Genomic DNA, 26,661 nt, shown 5'->3' with positions numbered 1-26,661 from the left:
TAGAGAAAGACCAGCTAGGGTTTATCTCTCTGTGGTTTATGTTCTTTACCATGCACCTACCTTTAGTTTCTTTTTTGGAAGAAGGTGGCATGTTCTCTAACTGTATGCAGTTAATCCTTTATTTTTTCTTTCTTGGTTTGTTTTACTCACTTTGGGATCTCTTTCTATTTCAACACAATTTCCCTTCTGTAGGTAACTTTCCCTTTGCTCTGCCCTTCGGTTCTTTAGGAGGTATGTGAAGCGCTCAGCAGCAATTCATGCAGCATAGGTCCGAGTTGCCATCTTCCAGTCTGTGGTCGGGCTATCTCAGCTCATGCAGCAACCACTTGGGACTGCGGGGTCAGGATTTCTAGTCTTTACAGGAACTGGCATGGTCAGTTGCAGTTTTTAGTGTGTTATCTATTTTCCCAAGTGAGTTGCTACACTATCATAACATTATTACTACGACATTATCATTGCTGTGATTAGCTGGTGCGGGGGGCACTGGGCTAGTTCTATCCCCTGCCGTTATATTGTTAATAGACAATATGCATAGAAAGCTGTGGTGGGGGAGGGGTTAGTTTATCATCTTTGCTGCATGATACATCTACCATCCACGAACTCTAATTGTGTCACAACTGCTGCAACCATTAAACTAAGTGATACATCACCGGAATCAGTGTCTTCTTTCCTACATTATACTGCTCTCAGATGAGGAAGTAAAAACCAGGTGACAGATTCCCTTAAATGTCTATTTCATACTATCTATCTGATTATGACAGTCCCTGTCATCAATTTGGAACTAGTTTATTGTACGTGTACAAGTTCTTTATAGATCTAAATGATAACATTAGAGAACCATCATTGTCAACCAACGAAAAAAGGTTTTTTATCTATCATGTTTCCACAATTTAATGCCCAGTTAGACTGTCGCGTAAATATAGCAATTACTTGACAAACCAGCCTCATCAGTGGTCATTCAACAGCTGCTGTAGGCCCTTAATAGCCCTAATTAACTGAAAATACTAAAAAATAAGCTCATTATTTTTCTCAGGGTAGCATTAGCGGGGGGAGGGTGATTGTCCATTTTTCACGAATATACATTTTTAGATTATAAGTTTAACTCTCTTTTAATAGTTGTTTCTAGAGTTGAACTAGTTGAATTGTTAAGTCCAGGTATCATCCTTCTAAAGGGTTTGCAGAGCATTACGTAGATAAGCGGGTCCATTAACACATTGGTGGCTGCGATCCACAGACTACTTTCTTTCGCCACATATAACATGTTTTGCAGCTGACAGTCTTTTATAATTCCAACCTGACTAAATGTATATGGCAACCTTAGAAAGTGAAAGGGGGCAAAACACAGAAAAAACACCGCAACCACTATAAAAACTTTAAATCTTGTCTTCTTCCTGGTAGCTTTGTCTTTACTCTTGGATTTCATGTAGGAATCATAAACCTTTTTGCTGATTATTGTATAAAACAGGGTCATGGAGATGAAGACCAACCAAAAAATGATCATACATATGTAATTGACTGCTTCATGCCACTTTACACCCAGCGGTGTCTTTAAAAGGGTGCAGCTCCGAATATTTTGTGGCGTTGCTTTTTGACTGCTGAGAATCATATTTGGTAGCGATAGTAAGAAGATGACTATCCAGACGGCAGCTGAAATCTTCTTGGCCTGACTCACACTGTTCATAACGTTCCGGCCAAACGGTCTAACAATTTTTAGGAAACGGTCCAGTCCAATGAGCCCAAGTAGTATAATGTTTATGTACATGGTTTCGTAAAATATGACTGCCGAAAATCGGCAAACAAAAGCTTTCATCTGCCACGGTCCTATGCCAGCATCTGTCAGAATCTTGAAGGGTAACATCAGGGTCATAATTATGTCAGCCACCATAGTATTTTTAAGGTAAACAATAAAAACACTTTTGCTTGGGACCTGGAAGAAAATCCAGGCAGATAGACAGTTCATTATTAATCCTAGGAAGAATAGGACAGTGTATAAAATAGGGAAGACAATCTGAGTGGTTGTGACATCGCGAGAGCACTTCACAGAAGATGAGCCATTGGTGGCGTTGAGTGTTTCTGGGTTCATAGCTGTAGAATGAAAAAACAGGTGGATTATGGCAGTCATATATACAAACAACTCCCAACACGTGGATTCCCAGATCATTTTGTTCCTGACCTGCACTGAATGTCCTCTAACCATCCACTTTGGGGCATTTTTGCCTTATCCTGACTCTAAACAATTGAATGTCAAGTTGTAGGACATTATTTATAGGGAATCTGTCATCCCCGGGACGTATATGACCAATTAATATGGGCAAACAGGTGATAGAAATGTTACACTAGTCCTACCTGTATGCCTCATATTAATGGTCTTGTTGCTGAGAAATGTTATATTATGTCTTTATGTTAATGATTTGCAGTGCCCCAGAGTCCTGGTCATTGCAGTAATGTTAATCTTCCACCACGGGGAGTGATATTACGTCTGATGGCACTAAAGGAGTTCACCTTGCCAGGTATCACAAACCATACACTACACTTCAGATTCCAGTCCACCAGGGAGAGCCTTGCTCCTATCTACTAGGGCACTCCTCACATTAGGATAAAACTGGTGGGTTGGCTAGAAAGTTAGTCAGACGCTGCCTGGGCTCAACCCAGGGAGTTCCTGTCAGGCAGACAGTGGGAAAGGAGGAACACCACAAAGCTGCAGACAGAGGGCCCCAGACAGCGGTGGGATCCTGTCAGAGGCCTAGACAGAAAGACACGGAGCTGCACCTGCCCCACGTGCAGCAGCATCCTAAGAAAGGATACGAAGAGAATTGTATTGTAGAGAGTGAGAAACAAAGTCATAGCACAAGGAGAAGAAAACCAGAAGGAGTTCTGCCCTGAGAGAGGCTGCCTCCTTCTGAGGCGCGTAGCCGGTGGCCGGAACACCGAGGGAGTAATAGACTCTACGCTTTAATTCAGAGACCGGCAGGACAGTCAATTCCAAGTTGGCTGCCCGACCTTAATACCTAAGAAGACACAGTGGCAAATTGTGGGGGTCAGGGCGTCTCTAGGGTCCCTATAAACAAGCGTCAGGCCATCAGTCATACAGGTTTGTCCTATCCACACCATCTGGGGGGCAGAGAGGAAGAAATAACATCTAGTACATCTACAACAGTTGTGAGGACCTTACCGAGTTGCTCAGCAGGGAGGTACTACAACACCCAGGCGCTAGTAGGAAGGCTACTGAATTCCACCTGGATAAGGGGACTCTGGATTTGCCTTCAGACTGGCCGGACTCTGCCTACCCTGTGGTCTGGTGCCCTGGACTGTGGATGTTGAAGCCTTCAGTAAAGGTAAAGAGACTGCAACCTTGTGTCCTCTTTATTCACTGCGCCTTACATCATCCACCATCTACCAACTACACTCTGGGAAGCCCTGGGGACATACTTCACCTGTGGAAAGGTATACCATCTAGCTGCCATAATATCACCCCAGCGGACCCCTAAGCAGCGTCAGTCACCCTGACCGAATACCACAGGTGGCGTCACGAACATTATCCCTTTAAAGACCCTTTCTCCACACACATCTTCAACGGACATCCCCTAGGGCTACGGACCGGGTCGGCCGCTGTGACCTCCCCACTGAGAACCGAAGGACCCGGTGCCGAGTACCCCATTGCCCTACTCTGGGGGCGCTTCAGATTTCTTCCAGGTTTCGGGGTGTGCGGTGCCTGGAGAAATCCCTGCCTCCTGTCTTATAATAATAAATAATAATAATTTTATTTATATAGCGCCAACATATTCCGCAGCGCTTTACAAATTATAGAGGGGACTTGTACAGACAATAGACATTACAGCATAACAGAAATACAGTTCAAAACAGATACCAGGAGGAGTGAGGGCCCTGCTCGCAAGCTTACAAACTATGGGGAAAAGGGGAGACACGAGAGGTGGATGGTAACAATTGCTTTAGTTATTCGGACCAGCTATAGTGTAAGGCTCAGGTGTTCATGTAAAGCTGCATGAACCAGTTACCTGCCTAAGTATGTAGCAGTACAGACACAGAGGGCTAATACTGCATAAAGTGTATGAGAACATGATGCGAGGAACCTTTTTTTTTTTTTTTTTTTTTTTAATTATAAATAGGCCACACAGGGATCGTTAGGTTAATGCATTGAGGCGGTAGGCCAGTCTGAACAAATGAGTTTTTAGGGCACACTTAAAACTGTGGGGATTGGGGATTAATCGTATTAACCTAGGTAGTGCATTCCAAAGAATCGGCGCAGCACGTGTAAAGTCTTGGAGACGGGAGTGGGAGGTTCTGATTATTGAGGATGCTAACCTGAGGTCATTAGCGGAGCGGAGGGCACGGGTAGGGTGGTAGACTGATACCAGGGAGGAGATGTAGGGTGTTGCTGAGCCATGGAGTGCTTTGTGGATGAGGGTAGTAGTTTTGTACTGGATTCTGGAGTGGATGGGTAGCCAGTGTAATGACTGGCACAGGGTAGAGGCATCGGTGTAACGGTTGGTGAGGAATATGATCCTGGCTGCAGCATTCAGTCTTCATTGTAATACTTATCTCCTCCCATCAGCGTTCTTTACGGACCCGGAATCCTGCGAATGCGCCTTGTGCTCCCTCAGAAATACATGCCTCATCCTCCCTTCTGTGGTCACTGGATTCAAGGATCTTCTGCGGAGGCGCCGGAGAATCCCTGTGACCAATTATATGCTCTCCCCATTTCCTCTCTGCACAGTCATCATTAAGAACCATGTGTACATGGCAATGACTATGCAGGGAGGAAGTGGGGAGAGCACCTTATGGGCACGCACACTGTAGGTCACTTTAGAGGAAGTCACCGGCGCCTGCGCAGAAGATCCCTGAATGCAGTGCCCACAAAAGGGAGGCTGAGGTATGTGTTTCTGAGGGAGTGCAGGGTGTAGGCGCAGGATTCTGGGGCTGTAACTAATGCTGATGGGAGGGGGGTAGAATTACAATGAAGACAGGAAACAAGGATTTCTTCCAGGCACCACATGCCCCGGAGCCTGGAAGAAATCATTAACATAAAGAAAGAATAGATTTCTTAGCATCAAGACCATTAATATGAGGCATACAGGTAGGAATAGTGTAATATTTCTATTACCTGCATGCTCATATTAATAGGTCATATACGTCCCAGGGGGTGACAGATTCCCTTTAAGGGGTTTGTGCAAGCAGAAGAAATATTATTGCCTTTAAAATGATAATTTTGATATTATGTTACCGTAATATACTTTTATTATGATTTTATCCCTTGTGTCCCAATTTTATTGCCAGTCCCTCTGTAGATAGTTTTCCTGACAAAGCTCCAGACTATTTTTGTGATAGCACAGGACTAATCCGGTGTTGATAGAGGGATAGCTGTCAAGTTCACTTCACTAGTTAAGATGGCCCCTTCATGGCTCTTCAGCTACAGTAGTCAAGTAAGCTTGATAGGCAATCCCTGTCATTCACATTAGTATTGATGTGCCAAAACAGACATGGGATGTTCTGAAGAGTGCAGCGAGACAGGCAGGGAACTTAAATAACTAAATAAAAGTCTGTTCATAAACCACATATATTAACATTTTAAACCCATTTACGTTTTTTTATGACTGGAGAACCCGTTTAAATGGGTTGTCTGGTCCAAATCGATAACACTGCAGTCTCTCTGTGTGACAACAGATATATGAATCCCCCAACACACGCACTGTACATGTGCTGGGGGGAACAACACTATATTTATTGTTATAGACACTCTTGGGTAGAACCCATCTAGTGGGCATAGCCTTACTCTATACATTTGTATTGAGCAAGGCCGCGCCCAGTCTAGTGATGCAGCCTTCAACTGGGAGAAGCCAACTAGAGAGCACTTCCTCACTCCATACCAGTGTATGGAAGCGAGGCTGTGCCCACTGGCCGGGAGAATGTATAACACATACATACCCTCTGGTCCCGGCTAAGAAACTGGCGAATCCCTGCAGCACACAGTGTGGGGGGATTTATAAGTCTGTAGTTACACAGAGAGACTGCAGACTTATCTATTTGGACTGGACAAACACTTTAAATTAGATACAGTGGGGGAAATAATTATTTGACACACTGTGAATTTAGCACCTTTTCCCACCTACAAAAAATGGAGAGGTCTGTAATTTTTATCACAGGTACAGTTCACCCGTGACAGACAGAATCTACAAATAAAAACCAGAAAATCACATTGTATGATTTTTACATAATTATTTTGCATTTTATTGCATGACATAAGTATTTGATACAATAGAAAAACAGAACTTAATATTTGGTACAGAAACGTTTGTTTCCAATTAGAGGTCAGACGTTTCCTGTAGTTCTTGACCAGGTTTGCACACACTGCAGCAAGGATAGGCCTGTCCCCCTTAAAGATGGCTGATATGTATTTACTTGTATGTTTCCGGCTCTATTATGTTGACATTAGGATATGATTTTTACTGGTAACACATTATGACGTTGTGGGCTCTTGGCTCAGTTTTTTACTTGTCTTTCTATCTATAAATCCAGAAATTTGTAGATTTATCTTGCCTTCTTTGTAATATTAACATTCTATATCTTACTGACGACATGCTCTCTTGATTTTTTTGGCTTGTGCTGCTATATCATTGTTGATTGTTTCTGGTCAGATCCATTAGCACACCACAAGCTTTGCTTACTGTATCCAGTAGTCACTGGATATCGGTAAAACAATGTTTATTGGAAAATTGTATAAATAAACTCTCACATAAGCCACATACAGTAATAATAGAAAGGCTTGCAGCACTAAATCCCATTAAAAAAAAATCTTTATTCCGGAATCAAATCAAGATGACATAGCAGAGTAAAGGTCCGTTCACACATTTCATTTTTTTTATTAGTACGTGTGGTTTGAAAAGCTGTAAAATATTTCTTATTTGAATACTCAAGTATTTGGATTTTTTTTGCCTTCAGAAGGCCCTCGGATGTCATGGCAACCTATTGTCAAGGGCACACCGATGGGCACGTGGAATGACAACACCCTCGCCGGCAAGTATTGAATCCCGCTGTTAAAGATTGACAGCGGCATTTAACTGGTTAACAGCTCTGCTTCAACCGCAACTGTTAGAGGCAGATGGTGGCTGACTATCTGAGCCACCATCAGCCCGAAAAGATGCAAGCTTGGTGTACAAGCCCGCACATGACATATGATGTAGCTGTATGTCATATGTCATGAAGGGATTAAATATTCATATTTTCAAATGATTTCACCTTTAACTAGGGCTGGCATATTATCCCCTGTAACTAGGGCTGCTCTATTATCCCCTGGTGCAAAGGAAATTCATCCTGTTGGCTACATAGTTGCGGCACTAGTCACTTTTCATGTCTAAGCAGTTAGTCAGGGTAGTCAAAGAGTCCAAGGTCAGAAGTCAGGAGGGTATGCCATAAACAGAAGGAGAAAAAAGTGTAGTCAGGTAACATTGCGAGCTCAGAATACCAGGATAGCAGATCAGAGCAGAAAGGATTAAGCAGACTGATGGTCACACCAAAGTCCAAGGTCAGGCAACAAAAGGTCAACATACAGAACTTAAGACACAGTGGAAACAAACCACACTTGGCTGAATGTACGTCTGACAGAGGTCTTTGAGATACAGCTCAGTTAAGTAGCATGGCAATCACCTGGGATAATGAACACTTTGAGACAGCCAGTGCTTCCCAGTCTCAGATTGGATAGTCGAGCTGTCAATCAAGACACTGACAGCTCAGCATGCCCCTGTACCAGATTGGATGGCTGAGCTTTCAATAACTGTATCCCAGAAGACACACTGAGGGGTGGAACCATGACAGTGCCCCCTTTTCTAAGGGGGCCACTGGACCCCCAGGCTTCCCAGGAAATTGTAAATGGAAGGTCCATACTAACCGATCACCCTAAACATCTCGAGCAGGGAACCAGGATCTCTCCTCTGGCCCGTATTCCCTATAGTGGATTAGGTATTGGAAGGAATTATGGATCCTCTGAGAAGCCACAACCCTCTGAACCTCATACTCCAGGCCACTGTCTACGGAAACCGAAGGAAGCAGGGATGAGGGAGACAATACAGAAGGGACAAACTCCTTTAAAATGGATTTATGGAACACGTTAGGGATGCGAAGGGTTAGAGGAAGCTTTAATGTAAATGCCAAATGATTGACCACCTCTTGGATTTCATATGGACTAAAACACTTTTGACCCAACTTTGCCGACAGCATTTTAAGATTTCTGTTCCTAGATGACAACCAAACCTTATCCCCAATCTTAAAAACCAGTCCCACTGAACGTCTATCGGCCTTCCATTTTTTGTGAATCTGAGCAGTCCCAATATTCTTTTGAACCTCCTTTCAGACAACTCCAAGTCTCTGAATGGGGACCTCCACCCCAGGGCATTCATAGCTTTCCTAGATAAGTCACCAAAATGGGGATGAGAACCATAATTATAAAAGAACAGTGAGGTTCTGGTAGATTGATTTATTTGACTGTTAAAAGCAAACTGAGTGAAAGGTAAAAATTAAGAACAGTCCTCCTATCATGCTGCCACAAAGCACCTCAATATTTGTTCCAAAGATTGTTTTGTCCTCTCATTCTGACTGTTGGTTTCATGGTGGTAAACAGATGAAAATGACAAGTCAATCCCGAGGTATCTACAAAAAGCTCTCCAGAATTTAGAGACAAATTGTACTCCCCTATCAGACACAAAGTTCAGGGGGATCTCATGTGACCTTACAATATGAGAAATAAATAACTTGGAGAGTGTCTCTGCATTAGTTTATCCTGACAATGGAACAAAACGAGCTTTTTTGCTGAATCGGTCAACTACCACTCAGATAGCAGTTTTTCCATCAGACAAAGATAAATTTGTAATGAAATCCATGGACAACTGAGTCCATGGTCTTTTTGGAATTGGCAATGGAGCCAATTTCCCAGCCAGCCGGCTATGACTGACTTTAGTGTGTGTGCAGACTTCACAAGCACAAACAAAAGCTTTAATATCATTATGCATGGACGTCCACCAAAAAAGTCCAGCAATGGCTTTCCGTGTAGCAGGATGATCACTTAAGATGGAATCATGAAATTCCTGTAACACCCACATGCAATCCTAGGAACACAGGCACAAATAATTTGGATCCTGAAGCAGAAAGATCCAACAACTGGACTTTACGAATCTTTTCTTCCAATTCCCAGGTTACCATAGAAACTACAATACCCTGAGGAATAATGGAGGATGGAGATTCTTGAGGAGAAATTGAATCTAGACTATGAGATAATGCGTCAGCTTTCACATTTTTAGACCCTGGCCTGAATGTAATAGAAAAATTAAACCAAGAAAAAAAACAATGACCATCTGGCCTCTGTAGGAGTTAACCTTATAGCTGATGAACCGCCCCCTCTGAAAAAATGCCTCCTTTCCTCAAAGACCAATGTAACAGTGAGTAACTTCAGATTCCCAACATCATTTCAGTCCACCAGGGAATTTTTTTTAGGAAAAAAGCACATGGACGCACGTTACTCAGAGTTTTGGGCCCTGCGATAAAATTGCCCCCATTTCAATCTCTGAAGCATCCATCTTCACAATGAACGGTTCTTGGAGATTGGTGTGGACATAAACCACACTTTTAATCTTTCGAAAAGCCCGGCAACCAAACCTTGAGATTCTCCCATTTACGTGTAAGTGGTTTAGCAATCTGCAAAAACCCTTTGATAAATTTCCTATAATAGTTGTTGAATCCCAGAAAACGCTGCAAAACTTTAAAGGGACTCTGTCACCTGAATTTGGAGGGAACAATCTTCAGCCATAGGGGCGGGGTTTTCAGGTGTTTGATTCACCCTTTCCTTCCCCGCTGGCTGCATGCTGGCCACAATATTGTATTGAAGTTCATTCTCTGTCCTCCATAGTACACGCCTGCGCAAGGCAAGATTGCCTTGTGCAGGCATGTACTAAGGAGGACAGAGAATGAACTTCAATCCAATATTGCAGCCAGCATGCAGCCAGCGGGTAAGGAAAGGGTGAATCAAACACCCGAAAAACCCACCCCTGTGGCTGAAGATTGTTCTCTCCAAATTCAGGTGACAGTGTCCCTTTAAGATCACAAGCTTGAACACAATCAATTATGGCCCGTACCTTCCCAGGGTCCATCTTAAACCCTTCTGCTGACAAAATAAAATGCAATCAAAGAAAATTTCATTCAGACAATTTTGGAACACAGCAGGTACATTTGATAATCCAAAAGGCATGACAAGGTTTTCAAAAAGACCCTCAGATGTTAAAAATGCCATTTTCCACTCATCACTCTTCCAGATGCATATCAAATTGAAAGCCTCTCTAAGATCAAGTTCAGAAAACATCCTGGCCCCCAGAAGCTGATTATACTTGTCGGGGATAAGTCAAAGTGGGTAAATATTTTTTAACCATGATTTTGTTTAGTTCTTGGAAATCAAGGGATGGATGGAGACCCCATCTTTGTTTTTAACAAAGAAAAATCCAACAGCTACATGGAAGGATGGATATGACCCTTCCATAAACTTTCGTTCTTTCAAGGCAGTCCGTTCAGGCCCCGACAAATTGTAAAGGTGGGCTTTATTCAATTTGTCACTGTGAATAAGATCAATAGCACAATCATAAGGACAATGGGGAGGTAGTATCTCTGCCTCTGTTTCCAAGAACACATCTCCGAAGTTCTTCAAGTACCCCAGAAGACCCTTCAGACTAGCAGAGCATATTTGTATGTTTTTTAGACAATTCTTGTAACAATTGGGGATCCATTTCACAATCTCCTTCTGACACCAATCCATAACAGGGTTGTGAAACTGCAACCATGGAAACCCCATTACCAATCCAACAGGTAAATTATCCAACACAAAACAGGAGATAGATTCAGAGTGGAGAGCTTATACTTGGAGAGTGAAATCCATTATTCTCTTGGCAAAATTGTGAGCCAACAGTGTCTTGTCATGGATGACAGTTTGAATGGTTCTTTCTAAACTAACTGTCCCTACCCCCATCTTCAGAACCAATCCAAGATCAACAAAGAAGGCAGCAGACCCACAGTCAATTAACGCCAATGTCGATAACACCTGGTTGTTGAAGGATAGCAATGTATTTATCAGTACTTTATCAGAAGAAGAAAAAGGTACCTGGAGGTCCAAGTGACTCCTTGGCTGTCACCCAGACTCAGGTGTTCTCCCAATGGTTTGATAACTTGATGAGTTGAGCAATTCTTAAGAAAATGTCCAGAGAGACCATAGCATAGACAGAGTTTGAGATCATGTCTACATATTCTCTCCGCAACACAAAGACTGGCAACTCTACTCTAACCTCCAATGGCTCCACCTAGGGTAAATGGACTTGCTTCAGGGAAGTATAGCGACCAGCCTGCTGTTCACTGCGTCTCTCATGGAATCTGCGGTCCATTCATATGGCTTGAGTCATGGCCTCTACCAAAGAATAAGGGGCGCCATGTAGACCCAGAGCATCATTCAGGGTTTTGGAAAGGCCTTTTTGGAACTGGCACCTGAGAGCAGCATTGTCCCATAGACCTTTGGTGGACCACTGCCAGAACTCAGTACAGTAGACCTCAGCTGTGCGATGCCCCCTGTGCCAGGTTCATGATTTTAGCCTCAGCGACCTGGATTCTGTCGGGTTCGTCATATATCACACATAAACTGTCAAGAAAGGCGTCAGCTGAAAACCATTCTGGGGCTTGTAGGGACAAAGAAAATTCCCATATCTGAGGACCCCCTTGCAGTAGGAATATGATTATTCCCACTCACTGGAACTCCTTTCCTGACAACCGGGGACTCAAGGTAAAAGATAACCTACAGCTCTCCCTAAATACCCAAACCAGTCTATCTCTCACAAAAAATGATCAGGGACCAACTGTACATCAAAGGGTACTGACATCAGAGCCACTGCTGGCAGTGGAGGGCTATAGGAGGTCTTCATCAAATTATTTATCTGACCCTGCAACTGATATTGAAATGACTGCAGACTCTGGCATTCCTTACCCAGATCCTGACTCATCTGCATCAAATTTGCCACCTGGTCACACAGCGTGTAAACACGATCCATACTGGTGAAAAAGGAAAATGTATTGGCCAGACATGATGTGATGCTAGTCACTTCTCACTGCCAAGCAGTGAGTCAGGATAGTCAAGGAATCAAAGGTAAGAAGCCAGGAGTTTATGTCATAAACAGAAGGAAGAGACAAAAGCGTAGTCAGGTAATGTTCCAAAGGTCAGAATACCAGGATAGAAGATCAGAGCAGAAGGGGTTAAACAAACGGATGGTCAGAACGAGGTCCAAGTTCAGACAACAAAAGATTGACATACAGACTGTTAGGTGTCGAGTTCCCGCCCCTGCACAGGGGGAATCTCGAACCACCCCTGCTGTGGTCTCCCATTCTTCTATGGCTGCAGTGGAGCCTGCTCAGCGGAGACATCAGTCCCAGCGTCTGGCTCAGGCAGATACTGTAACATCTCTGCTGGCATCACAGCATGGCCTCACATCTCTCACACAATCTTACCCACTGCTCCAGGCCATGATGTGCTTTCTCTTTAATGCCAGCTCCATGTTCTATGTCTCTGCTCTGTACATGCTTCATGGCTATGTGTATAGGAGGCCGGCGCCTGAACTCTCTGGTTCTTATAGGAATCAGGTGCACCTGTCCAATCAGTTCCTGACCAATTACCAAGAGGCCTCCTGTATATAGTGCAGCTCCACCCTGTGCTCTGGGCCTGTGCAATGTGTTTGCTCAGTCAGTGTTTTGCTTCTGAGTTTGCCAGGTCTAGCTCTGTGTTGCTCCCTCTCGGGAGGCTTTTCTCTGTGCATTTGCCTTTATCTTTGTCCGCCCTCCAGGAGGCAGAATATCCTGGTCCCTGTGTCTTTGTCCTTGTGTCTTGTTCCATTGCCTTGTCTGTACTTAGTCTTGTCTCGGTCTCCTTGTGTGTGCCTTCCTTCCCTGCTGTGTCTTTCCTTGTGTTCTCGGTCTGCTTGCACTCCGCACTCTTGCGGCTCTGCCTGTTCTGCATCTTGGTGGCTTTGCCGCTGCTACGCACTTCTGCGGTTCTGCTCCGTCTTGCTCTGCTCCGCTCCCGTTGCTGCAGAAACCTCTTGCTGCAGTTCTCCTCTGCAATCCTTGCGGTTCCACTTTGCTTAGCTTCTGCAGTATCTCTTGCTGCAGCTTCTCTCCACATTCTTTGTGGCTCTGCTCAGCTTTTGTCGCTACGCTACCGCTTGCTGCTTTTCCATTCCTATCTGCAGTCTTTCACTCCTCTCCTGTGTGAACAGGTCCCTACCTGTTCCTCCAAACTATATATCCCTACCTGTTCCTTCATCTCACTCACAATTGGACTGCACTCGGGTGTCATCTGAGTGCAGCCTGATTCTAATATCTCATCAGCTAGTCCTGTGTTTCCTGCCGTCCTAGCCAGTCCTGTCTCCTGCCGTCCTAAGTCAGTTCTGTGTCTCCTGCCGTCCTAGCAAGCCCTGTGTTCTCTGCCGTGTCTCTGCCAGCCCTGTGTTCCAAACTACATATCTGTACCTGCACGTCCAGTGTGAACAGGCCCTTACCTGTTCCTTCATATACCACATCAACCAGTCCTGTGTTCTCTGCCGTGCCTCCCAATCCTGTGTTCCTGCCAGTCCTGCCGTTCCTGCCCTGCCTTCCAGTCCTGTGTTCCTGCCATCCTAGCCAGTCCTGTTTCCTGCCGTGTCTCTGCCAGCCCTGTCTCAGCCGTGCCAGCCTACTCGTCTGTGTTCCAGCCGTGCTCTTCTGCCAGTCCTGCCTAATGCCCGCACCAATCCTGGTGTTCCTGTCTCCCAAGTGGGATCAGCAGCCACAGCCAGACACCACCCTGGAGTAGCACCTGGCAGCTGCCTGCTGCACAAGCCTGTCCTCACCATCAGAGGCTCCAGTGAAAACCCAGGCAGCTGTCATAGTCACGCCCCTTCCAGGGTAGTCTGGTTTGTGGCACAGTGGGGCCACAAAACCCCCGAGCTCACGCCCACCAGTCAGGGCGTGAGCGTAACAGATACTGTGCGCTTGGCTACTGCTGATCTTCCAGACTCAGCCATTGTAACCAGCGCAGTTTTGCAGCAAGCAGATGCTCCTGGGACTAAGTCCTGCTTTTTCTTTACTGGGCATGCCCAAGGGACAAGAAGGTTGGGGGTCACATGCTCAGGTCCTGAAGCAGTTCCTATTTGACCACTAGGAAGGTCCTGAGAGTTTCCTCTATAAAAGGTTTGCACGGCCGCACGGCTATGTGCAAGTATCAACTTAAGTTCATGTGTGTATGAGCTTAGCTACTTTCGTGGTCCCTGTCAGCATGTGCTCAGGGTCAGCTGTATAGCCACTAGAATTCCAACACCTCCGGAGAGGAGTTTGTGTGTATAAATTCATGGCTGGCGTATAGCCACTAGAATTATGGCACGTCCGGAGAGGAGTTGTTTGAGTACTGTTGCTGACTGTGTGAACACTATATGCTACCTGCTCTGTTAGAGAGCTGTGACCCTCTGTGAGGTTAACAGGGCACAGCGTTATCTTTTATCCCGGCAACTCTGTGAAGCAACAGAGTTCGCTCCTATACAGACTGGGTGACAGAACCTGTGTCTGTTCAAGCATATTACCATCATATAGTGCCGCCATTTACTAGCAGCAGGTTCTACTCCTGCATGGTGGACCCAGGGCTGCGAACGCACCAATATTATCTCCATATTTACTCGGTGCATTCCGCCAGCCCTAACACAGACCTTAAGGCACAGAGGAAACAAACCACTCTGGGCTGGATGTACATCTGGCAGAGGTGTGGGACAAACAGCTAAGTTAAGTAGCATTACAATCACCTGGGAAAATGAACACTCGGAGATAGCCATTGCCTCCCAGTTTCAGATTGGATAATTGAGCTATGAGTCAACACTCTGACAACTGAGCATGCCCCTGTACCAGATTGGATGGCTGAGCTGTCAATAACTATATCTCAGATGCACTGAGGGGTGGAATCGTCACAATAGTACAACTGTCTGGATAACTAGGACCCAGAAATTTATGCTCCCTCCCTATACACAGTGATCACATTGTGTATTGAGGATGTAGTGCTATCAGTTGTTCCTTTTATTGCATACAACGCGCTTGTTTAGAGCTGTGTATACTGTGATAGAGAAGACACAGATGGTAATAAACCATTTCTGCCTTCTACATTTGGACTCTGGCTGTCTCTGACAGCTGGATCCCTACTCCTTCAGCTACACGATTGCATATATCTGCACTCCTATGCAGTAGTGTTTTAGAACCTCAATGCAGAGTAGAAAAAGGACCATTTGGACATTTAACCCCTTCCCGACCTTTGACGCCACGTAGGCGTCATGAAAGTCGGTGCCATTCCGACCCATGACGCCTATGCGGCGTCATGGAAAGATCGCGTCCCTGCAGATCGGGTGAAAGGGTTAACTCCCATTTCACCCGATCTGCAGGGACAGGGGGAGTGGTAGTTTAGCCCAGGGGGGGTGGCTTCACCCCCTCGTGGCTACGATCGCTCTGATTGGCTGTTGAAAGTGAAACTGCCAATCAGAGCGATTTGTAATATTTCACCCATTATAACGGGTGAAATATTACAATCCAGCCATGGCCGATGCTGAAATATCATCGGCCATGGCTGGAAATACTAGTGTGCCCCCACCCCACCCCTCCGATCGCCCCCCCACCCCCCCGATCTGGCCGGTACACTGCTCCGGCTCCCCTCCGTCCAGTGCTCCGCTCCCCCCCGTGCTCGTGTCCGCTCCCCCCGTGCTCCAATCACCCCCCCGTGCTCCAATCACCCCCCCTGCACTCCGATCCACCCCCCCGTGCTCCGTTCCACCCCCCCGTGCTCCATTCCAGCCCCCCCGTGCTCCGTTCCACGCCCCCCGCGCTCCGTTCCACCCCTCCCGCGCTCCGATTCCCCCCCCCCGTGCTCCGATCCCCCCCCCCGTGGTCCCCCCCCACCCTATCATACTTACCGATCCAGCCGTGGTCCCGTCCGTCTTCTCCCGGGCGCCGCCATCTTCCAAAATGGCGGGCGCATGCGCAGTGCGCCCGCCGAATCTGCCGGCCGGCAGATTCGTTCCAAAGTGCATTTTGATCACTGAGATATAATCTATCTCAGTGATCAAAATAAAAAAAATAATAAATGACCCCCCCCTTTGTCACCCCCATAGGTAGGGACAATAAAAAAATAAAGAAATTTTTTTTTTCCACTAATGTTAGAATAGGGTTAGGGTTAGGGGTAGGGTTAGGGTTAGGGGTAGGGTTAGGGTTAGGGTTAGGGCTAGGGGTAGGGGTAGGGTTAGGGGTAGGGTTAGGGGTAGGGGTAGGGGTAGGGGTAGGGTTAGGGGTAGGGTTAGGGGTAGGGTTAGGGTTAGGGGTAGGGTTAGGGCTAGGGTTAGGGTTAGGAATGTGCACACGTATTCTGGTCCTCTGCGGATTTTTCCGCTGCGGATTTGATAAATCCGCAGTGCTAAACCGCTGCGGATTTATGGCGGATTTACCGCGTTTTTTTCTGCGCATTTCACTGCGGTTTTACAATTGCGATTTTCTATTGGAGCAGTTGTAAAACCGCTGCGGAATCCGCACAAAGAAGTGACATGCTGCGGAATGTAAACCGCTGCGTTTCCGTGCAGTTTTTCCGCAGCATGTGTACAGCGATTTTTGTTTCCCATAGGTTTACATTGAACTGTACACTCATGGGAAACTGCTGCGGATCCGCAGCGTTTTCCGCAGCGTGTGCACATACCTTTAGAATTAGGCTATGTGCACACGGTGCGGATTTGGCTGCGGATCCGCAGCAGTGTTCCATCAGGTTTACAGTACCATGTAAACATATGAAAAACCAAATCCGCTGTGCCCATGGTGCGGAAAATACCGCGCGGGAACGCTGCGTTGTATTTTCCGCAGCATGTCAATTCTTTGTGCGGATTCCGCAGCGTTTTACACCTGTTCCTCAATAGGAATCCGCAGGTGAAATCCGCACAAAAAACACTGGAAATCCGCGGAAAATCCGCAGGTAAAACACAGTGCCTTTTACCCGCAGATTTTTCAAAAATGGTGCGGAAATATCTCACACGAATCCGCAACGTGGGCACATAGCCTTAGGGTTAGGGTTGGAATTAGGGTTGTGGTTAGGGTTAGGGGTGTGTTGGGGTTAGTGTTGTGGTTAGGGGTGTGTTGGGGTTAGGGTTGTGATTAGGATTATGGCTACAGTTGGGATTAGGGTTAGGGGTGTGTTGGGGTTAGTGTTGGAGTTAGAATTGAGGGGTTACCACTGTTTAGGCACATCAGGGGTCTCCAAACGCAACATGGCGCCACCATTGATTCCAGCCAATCTCGTATTCAAAAAGTCAAATGGTGCTCCCTCACTTCCGAGCCCTGACGTGTGCCCAAACAGTGGTTTACCCCCACATATGGGGTATCAGCGTACTCAGGAGAAACTGGACAACAACTTTTGGGGTCCAATTTCTCCTGTAACCCTTGGGAAAATAAAAAATTCTGGGCTAAATAATTATTTTTGAGGAAAGAAAACGTATTTATTATTTTCACGGCTCTGCATTATAAACTTCTATGAAGCACTTGGGGGTTCAAAGTGCTCACCACACATCTAGATAAGTTCCTTTCAGGGTCTAGTTTCCAAAATGGGGTCACTTGTGGGGGGTTTCTACTGTTTAGGCACATCAGGGGCTCTGCAAACGCAACGTGACGCCCGCAGAGCATTCCATCAAAGTCTGCATTTCAAAACGTCACTACTTCAATTCCAAGCCCCGGCATGTGCCCAAACAGTAGTTTACCCCCACATATGGGGTATCACCGTACTCAGGAGAAACTGGACAACAAATTTTGGGGTCAAATTTCTCCTGTTACCCTTGGGAAAATTAAAAAATTCTGGGCTAAATAATTATTTTTGAGGAAAGAAAACGTATTTATTATTTTCACGGCTCTGCATTATAAACTTCTATGAAGCACTTGGGGGTTCAAAGTGCTCACCACACATCTAGATAAGTTCCTTTGGGGGTCTAGTTTCCAAAATGGGGTCACTTGTGGGGGGTTTCTACTGTTAAGCCACATCAGGGGCTCTGCAAACGCAACGTGACGCCCACAGAGCATTCCATCAAAGTCTGCATTTCAAAACGTCACTACTTCACTTCCGAGCCCCGGCATGTGCCCAAACAGTGATTTACCCCCACATATGGGGTATCAGCGTACTCAGGAGAAACTGGACAACAACTTTTGGGGTCAAATTTCTCCTGTTACCCTTGGGAAAATAAAAAATTGCAGGCTAAAAGATCATTTTTGAGAAAATAATTTTTTTTTTTATTTTCATGGCTCTGCGTTATAAACTTCTGTGAAGCACTTGGGGGTTCAAAGTCCTCACCACACATCTAGATTAGTTCCTTTGGGGGTCTAGTTTCCAAAATGGTGTCATTTCTGGGGGATCTCCAATGTTTAAGCACACAGGGGCTCTCCAAACGTGACATAGTGTCCGCTAATGATTGGAGCTAATTTTCCATTTAAAAAGCCAAATGGCGTGCCATCCCTTCCGAGCCCTGCCGTGCGCCCAAACAGTGGTTTACCCCCACATATGGGGTATCAGCGTACTCAGGACAAACTGGACAACAATATTTGGGGTCCAATTTCTCCCATTATCCTTGGCAAAATAGGAAATTCCAGGCTAAAAAATCATTTTTGAGGAAAGAAAAATTATTTTTTATTTTCATGGCTCTGCGTTATAAACTTCTGTGAAGCACCTGGGGGTTTAAAGTGCTCAATATGCATCTAGATAAGTTCCTTGGGGGGTCTAGTTTCCAAAATGGGGTCACTTGTGGGGGAGCTCCAATGTTTAGGCACACAGGGGGCTCTCCAAACGCGACATGGTGTCCGCTAACAATTGGAGCTAATTTTCCATTCAAAAAGTCAAATGGCGCGCCTTCCCTTCCGAGCCCTGCCGTGTGCCCAAACAGTGGTTTACCCCCACATATGAGGTATCGGCGTACTCGGGAGAAATTGCCCAACAAATTTTATGATCCATTTTATCCTACTGCCCATGTGAAAATGAAAAAATTGAGGCGAAAATAATTTTTTTGTGAAAAAAAAGTACTTTTTCATTTTTACAGATCAATTTGTGAAGCACCTGAGGGTTTAAAGTGCTCACTAGGCATCTAAATAAGTTCCTTGGGGGGTCTAGTTTCCAAAATGGGGTCACTTGTGGGGGAGCGCCAATGTTTAGGCACACAGGAGCTATCCAAACGCGACATGGTGTCCGCTAACGATGGAAATAATTTTTCATTCAAAAAGTCAAATGGCGCTCCTTCCCTTCCGAGCCTTACCATGTGCCCAAACAGTGGTTTACCCCCACATGTGAGGTATTGGTGTACTCAGGAGAAATTGCCCAACACATTTTAGGATCCATTTTATCCTGTTGCCCATGTGAAAATGAAAAAATTGAGGCTAAAAGAATTTTTTTGTGAAAAAAAAGTACTTTTTCATTTTTACGGATCAATTTGTGAAGCACCTGGGGGTTCAAAGTGCTCACTATGCATCTAGATAAGTTCCTTGGGGCGTCTAGTTTCCAAAATGGGGTCATTTGTGGGGGAGCTCCAATTTTTAGGCACACGGGGGCTCTCCAAACGTGACATGGTGTCCGCTAAAGAGTGGAGCCAATTTTTGATTCAAAAAGTCAAATGGCGCTCCTTCCCTTCCAAGCCCTGCCGTGCGCCCAAACAGTGGTTTACCCCCACATATGAGGTATCAGCGTACTCAGGACAAATTGGACAACAACTTTCGTGGTTCAGTTTCTCCTTTTACCATTGGGAAAATAAAAAAATTGTTGCTAAAAGATAATTTTTGTGACTAAAAAGTTAAATGTTCATTTTTTCCTTCCATGTTGCTTCTGCTGCTGTGAAGCACCCGAAGGGTTAATAAACTTCTTGAATGTGGTTTTGAGTACCTTGAGGGGTGCAGTTTTTAGAATGGTGTCACTTTTGGGTATTTTCAGCCATATAGACCCCTCAAACTGACTTCAAATGTGAGGTGGTCCCTAAAAAAAATGGTTTTGTAAATTTCGTTGTAAAAATGACAAATCGCTGGTCAAATTTTAACCCTTATAACTTCCTAACAAAAAAAAATTTTGTTTCCAAAATTGTGCTGATGTAAAGTAAACATGTGGGAAATGTTATTTATTAACTATTTTGTGTCACATATCTCTCTGGTTTAACAGAATAAAAATTCAAAATGTGAAAATTGCGAAATTTTCAAAATTTTCGCCAAATTTCCGTGTTTATCACAAATAAATGCAGAATTTATTGACCTAAATTTACCACTAACATGAAGCCCAATATGTCACGAAAAAACAATCTCAGAACCGCTAGGATCCGTTGAAGCGTTCCTGAGTTATTACCTCATAAAGGGACACTGGTCAGAATTGCAAAAAACGGCAAGGTCTTTAAGGTCAAAATAGGCTGGGTCTTGAAGGGGTTAAAGTCTATGGGTTTTTCTGAAGTGGACAAGTACTTTAAGCATCAGGCAACTAGTGATTTACAAGCATAGATGCTTACAAACTTGACTCCCTAAATTAGATATCTCAGGAGGAATGGGCATAAATTCCAGCAACTTATTGTGAAAATCTTTTGGAAGGCTACATGAAAAAAATTTGACCCATGTCACCAAATACTGACTAGTGACTACTAGTGTTGAGCATTCCGATACTGCAAATATCGGCTATCGGCCGATATTCGCGGTATCGGAATTCCGATACTGAGTTCCGATACTTTCTCAATGTCGGATACCGGAATCACAAGTTCCCATAATTCAATGAGCCTGTTTGATTTAATTCAGCCAATGAGGAAGCCTAAGAAGTGTGGGCACATCCTGTTATGCATATTAGTCGTGTAACTACTGGCATGGCTGTGATTGGCTGCTGAAATGATGTCATGATGCACTATAAAAGTAGCCGCTGCCATTTTGGGTTCACTCTGCTGTGAATTCAGTTAGGGACAGGACGCTGTGTTCTGACTGAGGGCCAGTTTGAGATAGCGATTTGCTTCATTGTGCTTTACCCAGGCTAATTTAGCAAACGCTGTGTGAGAACCTTGTTTTTGCCTTGCAACGCTGTTCACGGTTGTCTGCAAGGTCTCTGTGTGTGTGCAGCTCATTCTGTAGTCTGTTCTGCAGCCACAGCCGGTTGTAGACAGCTCAGTGTGCATCACAGCCTTATACTGTTCCATTGTCTTTTTTTCAATTAGTGCTGCCTGCTGCACATTTTGTCCTGATTTATCCTATTAGTGAGTTTCCATCCGTATCCTGCTAAATTGTGGAAAAACACTATATAGGAGTACATAGAGGAGCTTTTTTAGGCCTTGCAGCTCCGTTCACGGCTGTCTGCAAGGTCTCTGTGTGAGTTCAGCTCACGCTGTAGTCTGTTCTGCGAAAAAAACAAAAAGTTAATAAAGTTAACCAAACACTCCACTTTACAGTTGTGTAGGCCACATTAGCTCATATTAAAGTCTAGTCCACACTTTATAAAATTAGTGTTTCTTATACCTGTTAGCAGCTGTTCAGGAATAAGCACACTAAGCCCTTAGTACTTTTCTGCCTATCTTTATCAGTCTACCAAGATGAAGAAGGCAGGGAGTAAGGCACGTGGTCGTGGGCGTGGAGGTGGAGCAGGGAGAGGACGTGGGGATTCTGTGCCTGCTGCGGGCACCGGTGAGTCATCATCCCCCAGTTTTAGCAGGGAACAGTCCTTCATGCGGAGCTTTGTAGGAGCTCGCTGTACCCCACTGCTGCGGGACGAACAAATTGAAGCCGTTGTCGGATGGATGGCAGCTAATGCATCGACTTCAATTAGCGCCACAGGCACAGAGCACTGAAGAGTAGGGTTGAGCGAAACGGGTCGTTCATTTTCAAAAGTCGCCGACTTTTGGCAAAGTCGGGTTTCATGAAACCCGATCCGACCCCTGTGCGGGGTCGGCCATGCGGTACGCGACTTTCGCGCCAAAGTCGCGTTTCAATGACGCGAAAAGCGCCATTTCTCAGCCAATGAAGGTAAACGCAGAGTGTGGGCAGCGTGATGACATAGGTCCTGGTCCCCACCATCTTAGAGAAGGGCATTGCAGTGATTGGCTTGCTGTCTGCGGCGTCACAGGGGCTATAAAGGGGAGTTCCCGCCGACCGCCATGTTACTGCTGCTGATCTGAGCTTAGGGAGAGGTTGCTGCCGCTTCGTCAGAAGCAGGGATAGCGTTAGGCAGGGTCCATTAACCACCAAACCGCTTGTGCTGTAGCGATTTCCACTGCCCAACACCACCTTCGGTGTGCAGGGACAGTGGAAGCTACATTTTTTTTTTTTTTCCCCCTCAGCGCTGTAGCTCATTGGGCTGCCCTAGAAGGCTCCCTGATAGCTGCATTGCTGTGTGTACGCCGCTGTGCAAACCAACTGCTTTTTTCAAAGCACAAATCCTCTTGTTCCTTCCTTTCTGCACAGCTATCTTTTTGGTTTGTACACACTTTTTATTTAATTTGTGCATCAGTCCACTCCTTATTGCTGCCTGCCATACCTGGCTGAGATTACTGCAGGGAGATAGTAATTGAAGGACACTCCCTGTTTTTTTTTTTTTTTGTGGGAGATTAACATTGACATTTCTGCTAGAGTGCCATCCCTGTCTGTGTCATCTCTCACTCAGTGGGCCATAGAAAGCCTATTTATTTTTTTGCTTGATTTGGGTTATAAAATCTACCTGAAAAAATCACTACATCAATCAGTGGGAGAAAAATATTGGCCTCAGGGCTTGTGTGCCACTCTTGACTCCTGTGTGCATCATCACTCACTCAGTGGGCCATAGAAAGCCTATTTATTTCTTTGCTTGATTTTAGTTCTAAAATCTACCTGAAAAAATCACTACATCAATCAGTGGGAGAAAAATATTGGCCTCAGGGCTTGTGTGCCACTCCTGACTCCTGTGTGCATCATCACTCACTCAGTGGGCCATAGAAAGCCCATTTTTTTTTTTTTTGCGTTATTTGGGTTCTAAATTCTACCTGAAAAAATCAATAAATCAATCAGTGGGAGATTAATATTGGCCTTTGGGCTTGTGTGCCAGTCCTAAGCGTGCCATCTATCTCTCTCAGATAGTGGGCCATAGAAAGCCTATTTATTTATTTTTTTTTTATTGGGTTTATAAATTTTCCCTGGAAAAAAAAAAAAAAGTGGGAGATTAATATTGGCCTCTGGGCTTGTGTGCCAGTCCTGAGCGTGCCATCTCTCTCACAAATAGTGGGCCATAGAAAGCCTATTTATTTATTTTTTTTTGGTTTTATAAATTCTCCCTTACAAAAAAAAAGGGAGATTAATATTGGCCTTTGGGCTTGTGTGCCAGTCCTAAGCGTGCCATCTCTCTCTGTCTCTCAGATAGTGGGCCATAGAAAGCCTATTTATTATTTTTTTTATTGGGTTTATAAATTTTCCCTGGAACAAAAAAAAAAAAGTGGGAGATAAATATTGGCCTCTGGGCTTGTGTGCCACTCCTGACTCCTGTGTGCGTCATCTCTCACTCAGTGGGCCATAGAAAGCCTTTTTTTGTTTTATTTGTTTTCTAAATTCTCCCTGAAAAAATCATTTTATTTTCTTTGGTTTCGAAATTCTTCCTGAAAAAATCATTTGAGTCTATTTTTTTTTTTTCCTAAAGTCTCCCTGAAAAAAAAAAAAAAAAAAAACAAATCAGTGGGAGATTAATATTGCCCTTTCTGCTTGTGTGCCAGTCTTGACTCCTGGGTGTGCCATCTCTCTCTCTCTCTCCAATTGTGGGCCATAGAAAGCCTATTATTTTTTTAGCTTGATTTGGGTTCCAAAATCTACCTGAAAAAATCACTACATCAATCAGTGGGAGATAAATATTGGCCTCTGGGCTTGTGTGCCACTCCTGACTCCTGTGTGCGTCATCTCTGACTCAGTGGGCCATAGAAAGCCTTTTTTTGTTTTATTTGTTTTCTAAATTCTCCCTGAAAAAATCATTTTATTTTATTTGGTTTCTAAATTCTTCCTGAAAAAGTCATTTTATTCTATTTTTTTTTCCTAAAGTCTCCCTGAAAAAAAAAAAAAAAAAAACAAATCAGTGGGAGATTAATATTGCCCTTTCTGCTTGTGTGCCAGTCTTGACTCCTGGGTGTGCCATCTCTCTCTCTCTCTCTCTCTCTCTCTCTCCAATTGTGGGCCATAGAAAGCCTATTATTTTTTTTAGCTTGATTTGGGTTCCAAAATCTACCTGAAAAAATCACTACATCAATCAGTGGGAGATAAATATTGGCCTCTGGGCTTGTGTGCCACTCCTGACTCCTGTGTGCGTCATCTCTCACTCAGTGGGCCATAGAAAGCCTTTTTTTGTTTTATTTGTTTTCTAAATTCTCCCTGAAAAAATCATTTTATTTTCTTTGGTTTCTAAATTCTTCCTGAAAAAATCATTTTATTCTATTTTTTTTTTCCTAAAGTCTCCCTGAAAAAAAAAAAAAAATCAAATCAGTGGGAGATTAATATTTACATTTGTGCTTCAGTGACAGTCCTGCGTGTGTGGCATCTCTCTCATTTGTTGCCACCAACAACAGAGTGTGTAACATTGTGCCTGATTTTCGTTGTGGTCTCACTCACCTGTAAAGGGGTAGCTAAATCATACTGAAGTTATAGCTCACCGTGTAATTTGTGTGACAGCAACAAATACCGTTAGTTTGTTTACGTTTTTAAAACAATGAGGAAGTATGGTGGAAGAGGTCGTGGCCGGGGGCGTTCATTGTCAGCTGGTAATGAGGGTAGTGGTAGTGGTGGAGCATCAGCTGGTCGTGGGAAAAAAAATATTGCACCTAAGTCTGGAGCTGTGGAGCCAGGTTCGTCGTCTGGCTACACAAGGCCTCGAACGCTCCCTTTTCTGGGAGTAGGAAAACCGCTTTTAAAGCCAGAGCAGCAAGAGCAAGTTTTGGCTTATCTTGCTGACTCAGCCTCTAGCTCTTTTGCCTCCTCTCGTGAAACTGGTAAATGTCAAAGCAGCGCGTCGTTAGTGGATGTTCACGGTCAGGGACAAGTCGCTTCCTTGTCCTCTTCAGCAAAAACAACAACAGAGAAGAATGCAGCAGGCGACACAACGGGTTACTCCATGGAGCTCTTTACACATACCGTCCCTGGCTTAGAAAGTGAAGCAGTTAACAGTCCATGCCCATTACAAGTTGAATCTGACATGGAGTGCACTGATGCACAGCCACAGCCAGACTACTATGCTGGTCCTTTGACTCAGACCACAACATTGCCCTCGCAGGGTGCTGATCAAGAATCAGACCCTGATGAGACTATGTTGCCCCATCACGAACGCTATACCACCGACCGACACGGTGACACAGACGAAGTTGCACACGAGCTACAAGAAGAGGTAATAGATGACCCAGTTCTTGACCCCGATTGGCAGCCATTGGGGGAACAGGGTGCAGGCGGCAGCAGTTCTGAAGCGGAGGAGGAGGGGCCGCAGCAGGCATCAACATCGCAACAGGTTCCATCTGCCGGGCCCGTATCTTGCCCAAAACACGTGGCAAAGCTAAAACCTGTTGGAGGACAGCGTGGCCATCCGGTTAAAGCTCAGTCTGCAATGCCTGAAAAGGTATCCGATGCTAGAAAGAGTGCAGTCTGGCATTTTTTTAAACAACATCCAATTGATCAGCGCAAAGTCATCTGTCAAAAATGTTCAACTACCTTAAGCAGAGGACAGAATCTGAAAAGTCTCAATACAAGTTGCATGCATAGACATTTAACCACCATGCATTTGCAAGCCTGGACTAGCTACCAAACGTCTCTTAAGGTTGTAGCACCCTCGGCCAATGAAGCTAGTCAGCAACGCAACATCCCTTCCGGCAGTGTAGGGCCACCATTTTCCGCACCACCTGCAGTATCTGTGCAGGTTTCTTTGCCAGGCCAAAGCCGTCAGGGTCAGGGAATCACCAGTTTCGTAGTAGGAAACACTGCATCTAGGGCACCGGTGGCAACAATACCATCTCCCACCGTCTCTCAGTCTGCCATGTCCACCGGCACCCCCGCTAGTTCCACGATCTCCAGCTCTCCAGTCCAGCTCACCCTACATGAGACTATGGTTAGAAAAAGGAAGTACTTAGCCTCGCATCTGCGTACACAGGGTTTGAACGCACACATAGCTAGACTAATCTCGTTAGAGATGATGCCCTACCGGTTAGTTGAAAGCGAAGCTTTCAAAGCCCTGATGGACTACGCTGTACCACGCTACGAGCTACCCAGTCGACACTTTTTTTCCAGAAAAGCCATCCCAGCCCTCCACCAGCATGTTAAAGAGCGCATCGTCCATGCACTCAGGCAATCTGTGAGCACAAAGGTGCACCTGACAACAGATGCATGGACCAGTAGGCATGGCCAGGGACGTTACGTGTCCATCACGGCACACTGGGTAAATGTGGTGGATGCAGGGTCCACAGGGGACAGCAAGTTTGGGATAGTTCTGCCTAGCCCACGGTCTAGGAAACAATTGGCTGTAGCCGTTCGCACCCCCTCCTCCTCCTCTTCGTCCTCCTGCAGAAGCGAGAGCTCGTCCACAGACCGCAGTCGCACAACCACTCCATCCGC

The 26,661-nt window shown here is 45.2% G+C and overlaps 1 protein-coding gene across 4 annotated transcripts in view; it reads right to left on the bottom strand.

Moving 5' to 3' along the window:
* Window positions 1-379: 379 nt before the first annotated feature.
* LOC138638300 (P2Y purinoceptor 13-like) overlaps window positions 380-26,661 on the bottom strand; it is a 273,462-nt gene continuing 247,180 nt past the window's right edge. For all 4 annotated transcript variants that reach the window (XM_069727504.1, XM_069727503.1, XM_069727507.1 and 1 more), the window contains one exon: window positions 380-2,085. In XM_069727504.1, coding sequence (XP_069583605.1) covers window positions 1,091-2,083 — 993 coding nt within the window. In that variant the 5' untranslated portion in view covers window positions 2,084-2,085 and the 3' untranslated portion in view covers window positions 380-1,090. The remainder of the gene's footprint in view (window positions 2,086-26,661) is intronic.

This window comes from Ranitomeya imitator, chromosome 5, assembly GCF_032444005.1.
Source record: "Ranitomeya imitator isolate aRanImi1 chromosome 5, aRanImi1.pri, whole genome shotgun sequence".
Taxonomy (NCBI): domain Eukaryota; kingdom Metazoa; phylum Chordata; class Amphibia; order Anura; family Dendrobatidae; genus Ranitomeya; species Ranitomeya imitator.
Note: the sequence above shows the minus strand (reverse complement) of the source record. Positions and strands in the feature narration are given on the sequence as shown.